The sequence below is a fragment of the Octopus sinensis genome, linkage group LG12, assembly GCF_006345805.1.
Source record: "Octopus sinensis linkage group LG12, ASM634580v1, whole genome shotgun sequence".
Classification (NCBI taxonomy): Eukaryota; Metazoa; Mollusca; class Cephalopoda; order Octopoda; family Octopodidae; genus Octopus; species Octopus sinensis.
In genome coordinates this window covers 19,029,662-19,037,962 of record NC_043008.1, presented here as the reverse complement: position 1 = coordinate 19,037,962, position 8,301 = coordinate 19,029,662, and the positions used below count along the sequence as shown (strand labels likewise).

At 37.3% G+C, this 8,301-nt stretch overlaps 1 protein-coding gene across 1 annotated transcript; it reads left to right on the top strand.

Moving 5' to 3' along the window:
* The first annotated feature begins 295 nt into the window (after window positions 1–295).
* LOC115217821 (FAS-associated factor 2-A-like) lies at window positions 296–1,459 on the top strand. The gene has a single exon (XM_029787503.2). The coding sequence runs from the start codon at window positions 381–383 to the stop codon at window positions 1,437–1,439; it is 1,059 nt and encodes a 352-aa protein (XP_029643363.1). The 5' UTR covers window positions 296–380; the 3' UTR covers window positions 1,440–1,459.
* The last annotated feature ends 6,842 nt before the right edge of the window (window positions 1,460–8,301 follow it).

The window sequence follows — 8,301 nt, the reverse complement described above, 5'->3', positions numbered from 1 at the left end:
AACATCAACTGACTGAACGATATTCAAATCTTTCTCAAGAATATAAAAGAAGCGAAGTAAATAGATAAATAGATCGAAACCAAGTCTTGGGTTTAGGAATACGTTGAAATATGTCCTACTTTATGCTATATTATGTTCTACTATATTTTCTTTAGCCAAAAATATTAAGAATTTGTGCCAAAAAGTTTGATAAAATATTCTCGTTCATGAAACACGTTCATTTCTCGCGAACTTTGTTAATTGAAGGAAAATCAGTTTACTTTGAAAGATATTCGAATATGTTGTTTATGACGTCATGAAATTCACGAGGAACTTTAAGGCTCTGAGATGCCTTATGACACGCTTTGAATCTACAAGTGTCATCGGTTAGATCTATGTAAATGGCAGCTGGAAAACGTACCCAAAAGCGGCAGACAGCGTCGAAGAGGCCAGCTGAATCAACACCATGTTCTTCATCAGTTTCGTGTTTGGAGGAGGATTCATCAACTCATGGGCATCCGAAACGTATCAAAAGCATATCCTCTAACCAGGCATCCGATATCTATTCAAGAACACTGGAATCCGCAATTAAAGATTCGTTAAAGCTGAGTGCAAGCTGTAGAAAGCCTTTGGTTCTGTATTTATACGGCTGTGATGATGATAGACTGCTGAAGTCGAAAACAGTCTCAGAATATCTTTGCAATAGATTCGCGGTTTGGGCACGGAAACTTGATACAGACGAAAATAAGAAACAAACATTTTCGTTGTTAAAAAAGGAGTTTGGGAGCGAGATTACCAAGAAGGTGAAACAATACGAACAAAACCGTCTACCCATAGTACTAGTGTTGGGAAAAGTGCAGTGCAGTTTGGTTATTCTTGGTGAGTTGGACAAGGTTCAAGATCCAGTGAAATTCCAAGCATTCTTGGAATCAGTTTTAGAGGTGTTTCCTGATATGATCAGACCAGAAATATTAACTGAAAGTTTGAGAGAAGAGAGAGCTTCTTTAATACGAGAGCAGGATCGGGAGTATGAGGAATCATTGAAGAAGGATAAAGAAAAAGAACAGCAAAAGCGACTTCTGGAAGAAAATAAGCGACTGGAAGAAGAAAAACGAAAACAACAGGAAATTCGAGGCCAGAAAGAAGAAGAGAAGAGAAAGCAGGTATTGCAGTCTTTAAATCAGCAATTATCTGAAGAACCAAATGCCAATTTAAACAAACCAATCACAATACTGCGCTTTCGAACACCGGCTGGAGATGTATTGACACGTCGATTTTTCGTTGAAAATACATTGAGGACGGTTCTTAATTTCGTGGAAGCGAATGGTTTCAGTATTGATTGTTTTAAGATCCTTGCGTTTCATCCTAAACAAGATATAACTCAATTAGACAGAGAAAAATCGATTGAATATCTTCAGTTATACCCACGCCTAACTCTTTACATTCACCGTAGACATTAAAGACATTTGTCTTCTCTTGATTGTTCATTTGGATGACTTTTATAATCGAAACAATTTCATGCATGCTGCTTCTGTTTTATATATATATATATATATATATATATATATATTATATATATATATATATATATATATATATATATATATACATATATATATATATATATATATGTAGTATGTATATATATATGAATGCATATATATATATGTATATGTGTATATATATGTATGCGTGTATATGTATATGTATATACATATATACGTATATATAATATATTATATGTACATATATATATATATATATATATATATATATATATATATATATATATGCACACGTCCAGACCACCAGCCTCTTTGACACGCACATACATACTCTCTTATACACCTTCGTGTTGGGGGTCATCTTTACTTTGTTATCTCCCCTACTTTCCTTCTCGTATGTGACCCTTCTGTCCGGCACTAGTCGCCATGATAGATCGTTAGCCACTACACATTTTTTTCTCTCCTTGTTTCTCCTCTTTTTTTTTTTTCTGGTACCTTTCTGTAGAAGAGCATAGGCTCGAAACGTAAAATACTTTTTCTATTCCTGAGCGTTATACTAATACATCTGTTTGTTTTGTACATTACCTGTCTTCGTCTTTTGTTTTTTTTGTAAACTCTCCCTATATATATATATATATATATATATATATATATATATATATATATATATATATTATATATATATATATGTATAGATATATGTATATATATGTGTATATATATATGTGTGTGTATGTGTACGCATATATATGCATATATATATATGTATATATGTATATAGGCATACTTACATATAACATAGATATATGTATATATACACGCACACACACACATACAAACACACAGACACACACACACACATACACTTAGATACTGCAAAATATGCGAGACTTACTTTAAGTTCAATATATATCACTCATCGTTGCTATCTAAACTGCCATGATGGTGCTTTTTTTGTAGAAAGTACACACGCGCGTGCGCACACACACGTACGTATACACAAACATATACATGTGTGAGTATATATATATATATATATATATATATATGCGCTCACACACAAGCACAAATGTATATTTACAAGTAACACATACAATACATAGTCATACACACGCACATACCACAGGCATACATCTACATGCATCCATCCCCACATACATACATACATACATACATACATACATACATACATATATTTTTTACTGACGCATTTTTTCCCCATCTAATTTTCTTGTTCAGAAGAAACGGTCACATATCCAGAAATATATATTAATATACCTCTATCTGGTTGCCTGTGTCTTTCTCGCAGTGTTTTATTTATCAAATCCTCTGGAAGGGTATATATAAACCACTGTCTTTTTTTTTATTAAGTACTCTATGTCACCCCCCCCCCATATATATATAGATACACCATTTTGGGTTCGTCTTCCAGCAAGTAAAAGTGAAAAAAAATAAAGAAAATGAAAAAAAAAAAGCAAAAGCATAATGAATATTTTCTAAAAAATTTGAGAAGCTCATAAATTTGAGACTTGGCTCTGAATAAGATAAATAAAATAATATACGCGCCCTTTTAAAGCCTAGCCAGGCTCATGGCCCCGGTTTCCCAGTTTCAATGGTGTGTGTTTCCCAGCTGGATGGGACGCCAGTCCATCGCAGCGTTTCTCATTTTTCCCAGATGAGTGTACTGGAGGAACGTGAAATGAAGTGTTTTGCTCAAGAACACAACGCGTCGCCCGATCCAGGAATCGAAACCACAATCTTACGATCATGATGCTGACACCCTAACCACTAAGCCACACGCCTCCACGAATAAGGTAAAAACTACGATGTTAAATAGATACTGGGTGTTCGGGTTAAATTTGACGATTTTTTGTGTCTAATTTTTCAGGAGAGTGTGATACATTGACGAACAGTGAACAGTGTTGGAAAGCATAAAGATTAAAGTTGAGAAAAGTTTAGCTGACAATGAAAGACCGGAAGCCATCTGAATATTCTTTTCTACTCTAGGCACAAGGCCCGAAATTTTGGGGGAGGAGGGGAGTCGATTAGATCGACCCCAGTACGCAACTGGTACTTAATTTATCGACCCCCGAAAGGATGAAAAGCAAAGTCGACCTCGGTGGAATTTGAACTCAGAACGTAGCGGCAGACGAAATACCTATTTCTTTACTACCCACAAGGGGCTAAACACAGAGAGGACAAGCAGGGACAGACAAACGGATTAAGTCGATTATATCGACTCCAGTGCGTAACTGGTACTTATTTAATCGACCCCCGAAAGGATGAAAAGCGAAGTCGACCTCGGCAGAATTTGAACTCAGAACGTAGCGGCAGACGAAATACCTATTTCTTTACTACCCACAAGGGGCTAAACACAGAGAGGACAAACAAGGACAGACAAACGGATTAAGTCGATTATATCGACCCCAGTGCGTAACTGGTACTTATTTAATCGACCCCGAAAGGATGAGAGACAAAGTCGACCGCGGTGGAATTTGAACTCAGAACGTAACGGCAGACGAAATAACTATGTCTTTACTACCCACAAGGGGCTAAACACAGAGAGGACAAACAGGGACAGACAAACGGATTAAGTCGATTATATCGACCCCAGTGCGTAACTGGTACTTATTTAATCGACCCCGAAAGGATGAGAGACAAAGTCGACCGCGCTGGAATTTGAACTCAGAACGTAACGGCAGACGAAATACTGCTAAGCATTTCGCCCGGCGTGCTAACGTTTCTGCTAGTTCACAGATATTTATTTGAACCAAATAAATATCTTGCAATAAATAGTATCTGGTCTTTTTTCTCCTCATCCCGAGTTCAAATTCGGCCAGAGTCGATTTTGTCTCTCGTCCTTCTATGATTAATAAGGATAAGTATTAAGAACTAACCAATCGATTATACTCTCCCTCCCTCTCTCTCCCCCCTCTCTCTCTCCCTCTTTCTCCCTCCCGTCATGTATCCATCTGTCTGTCAGTTTATCTGTCAGTCAGTCTGTTTGTCTGTCCCTATTATAAAACCTCTCCCTATTTTATAACAGTGCCGTTGTTAAAAGTCGTTGATATCTGTATGACATATTTAAAAGAAGATACAGAAGCTTGTCAGGACAGAAGGTATATGGTTGCTAAGTGGTGAAATGATGAAGGCAGTTCAACCTCAACCTAGTTATAAATACCTGGGAGTACTTGAGGCAGACGGAATCAAACACAATGACATGAAGGAAAAGACAAAAAGAGAGTACCTGCGGCGAGTGAGAAAAATATTGGCTTCAAAGCTGAATGCCCAAAACATTATTTCTGCCATAAACTCGAGTGCAGTCGCAGTATTACAGTATGACACTGGAATCCTGAAGTGGACAGAGGAGGAGGCTGAAGGAGAAGGGCAGAAAATCAAGAAAGCTCCTAACGATGCATGGAACCCATCATCCACCTGCACACACTGATCGCCAAGACATGAAGAGAGAAAATGGAGGAAGGATACTGATAAGTGCGGAAGATTGCGTGCGTATCGAACTCGAGAGCTTAATGAGATACCTATCCCAAAGTAAGGAAACCTTGCTGGTAACAGTTAGGAACGAGGGAATACTGAGAGCAGAGCAAAAAGGAAAAACAAAGGAAGAAGTACAAAAAGGATATGAAGAAGAATTACACAAGAAGGGAATACACAATCAATTCCATGAAGCCACAACAGAAGTTGCTGGAAAAAAAAAAGGTGGGATTGGCTGATGAAGGGAACACTAAAAAAAAAGAGACCGAGAGCACGATACTGGCAGCACAAGACCAAACTTTAACCACGAACTGGAGGGTCAACCTTAGGAATGAGCAAGTGTCTCTGCTGTGCGGCATCTGCAACAGAGTGGATGAAAGTATTACCCATATCACGAACGAATGCCCTAAACTTGCCCCAAACCACTACAAGTTGTGGCGACACGATCAGGTACCGAAAGTGTTACATTGGAAACTGTGTGAAAAGTGGGGGCTAGAGAGAGGCAAGACGTGGAATGAGCACAAACCACAGAGAGTGGCGGAATCGGAGACTATCAAAATCCTCTGGAATATCCCAATCCAAAGAGATCATGCGCTAGAGAATAGCAGACTGGACTTGGCAGTGGTGGACAAGCGCACTACATATGCTATATAGTTGATGTTGCATGCCCCTTTGACCCACGAATAGCCAAGAAAGAAGGCGTAAAGGTAGATATATACAACCCTCTTAAGTACGAAATAGCACGGCTATGGAAAATGAAGAAGGTGAAGATAGTTCCAATTATAGTTGGGTCCTTGGGAACAGTATCAGAAGGCATCAAGAGGAATATAAAGGAAGTTGGAATAGAGTACCCGGTAGAACTGTTACAAAAGGTTACCCTCCTTGGCACGGCCAGAATAATCAGGAAAGCATTAGCTTAAAAAAAAAAAACGGGTAGTATGATTCTGTAGGCTACAGGTAGCAAGCGCGCTACGCATGCAAGACTTCAGGAGCTCCAACAAAACTTGTGATAAAAAGAAATAATAACACCGGAAAAGATAATGGACGAAAAGGGGAAAGCAAAAATTCTCTGGGACTTTGGTTTCCAGACAGACAAGGTATTAGAGCACTGAAGGCCGAATATAGTAACCTTTAGGAGGGACAAACAAGAGTACCTAATAATTGACGTGGCAGTGGCAGGAGATCAAAATATCTTCATAAAAAAAGAGAAAAGGTTGATAAATATGGAGACCTGAGAATTGAGATCGCTAAGATTTAGTAGCCTTGAGATTCAATCATAAAGGTTATCCCTATCGTCATCGGAACATTGGGTTCAATACCACCCAATCTGAAAAAAAAACAACATCCAGGTGTATTGCAAAAGTCGGCATTACTTGGAGCTGCACGCATATTGCGTAAAGTACTGTTTGTCTGAGGTCCTTGTTGTGACTTGACGGACAGTACAAACCCCCGGTAGACTCAAAATCTTCAATCAACAACCTAACGATATTGTATGCTGTGCGACGTCTATAACAACAACAACAACAACAACAACAACAACAATAACAACAACAATTAATTCGTTTATTGGCCACAAGGGCGAACAAAAATCAATTAAAACATAAATGGACAAAACACAGGACGAAAGTTACAAAGGGTTTTGTCCGTTTGAAAAAAGTCCGTGTACAGAAGCAGGATAATGACGAAATATAAGTAACAATTAAAACTCCCAGTAGGGGGAGGCGCTTCGAATGGTCACTCGCGGAAAAACCCATAAAAGCCACGGGGGCCTGGTCAAAAGTGGGGTAGAGAGCCTCTTTCTCCTTTTATATTTCCTTTTAATTTTTCACAGGTGTATCCTCAGAGTTGGTCCGTTCATACTGGCCATCACTTTGATGGCATGCACTGCTCTTTCCCTTTCAATACAGTAACCATAAGAGCATCAAACCAAACCACAGCACATGCCCAAGGCACACAGAGCTGCGCTCGGTAGTGAAGTGAAAGCACGTTACGAAAATAAAACTACTGAATAATAATAATGACAATAATAATAATAATAATAATATATAATAATAATAATAATAATAATAATAATAATAATAATAATAATAATAATAATAATAATAATAATAATATAATAATAATAAATAATAATAATAATAATAATAATAATATAATAATAATAATAATAATAATAATAATAATAATAATAATAAATAATAATAATAATAATAATAATTAATAATAATAATAATAGGTTGAAATATCTAACTTCTGGTTGAAATATAACTTCTGGTTGAAATATAACTTCTGGTTGAAATATCTCTTCTGGTTGAAATATAACTTCTGGTTGAAATATCTAACAGGAATGCACATAACTTCTGGTTGAAATATCTAACAGGAATGCACAAAAAGCTGGCTGAAAACTTTAACAGCATACTAGCAGAGCCAGAGAAGGGGAAAACTATCTTAATTCCCAAATCAAATGAGACAGCAAAACCAGAAAACTACAGGCCAATAACATGTCTCCCTACAATATACAAGGCATTTACTGCAGTGATAAAGCAAAGGTTGAACAAGCACCTGGACGAAAACAACCTGTTTCCAGAAGAGCAGAAAGGATGCCGCAAAGGCTCATATGGCTGTAAAGATCAACTAATGATTAATAAAACCATAACTGAAGACAGCCACAGAAAGAAAAAAGGCCTCAGTATGGCCTGGATCGATTACAAAAAGGCGTTTGATAGCATCCCCCACACATGGATCCTCGAAACACTAACCATTAACAAAGTAGCACCAACCCTTATAAAATTCATAGGGCACTCTATGAATAAATGGCAAACCGTGCTACAGCTCCAAACAAAAGAGGGACTCATGAAAACCAAAGCCATCCCCATTAGAAGAGGAATATTCTAGGGAGACACTCTCTCTCCACTCCTTTTCTGCTTGGCACTGTCACCTCTATCTGATATGCTAAATAGAACTGGATGCGGATATAAATGTTACGGCAAAACGATCAGCCACCTTTTATATATGGATGACCTAAAACTATACGCTGCAAATGACAAACAGCTGGAAACACTATTAAAGACAGTTCATGGATTTACCAAAGAAATAGATATGAAATTTGGATTAGAAAAATGCGCCAAAGTAACCCTGAAAAGAGGAAAACTAGTTAAGAGTAGCAACATCACACTAGATAAAACCAATGAAATAAAAGAATTAGACCAAAGCCAAACTTACAAATACTTAGGAATCCATGAACTAAATAAGACACAACACACACAAATGAAAGGGAAAATAAAAAAAGAATATTATAGACGAGTTAGATCAATACTAAAAACAG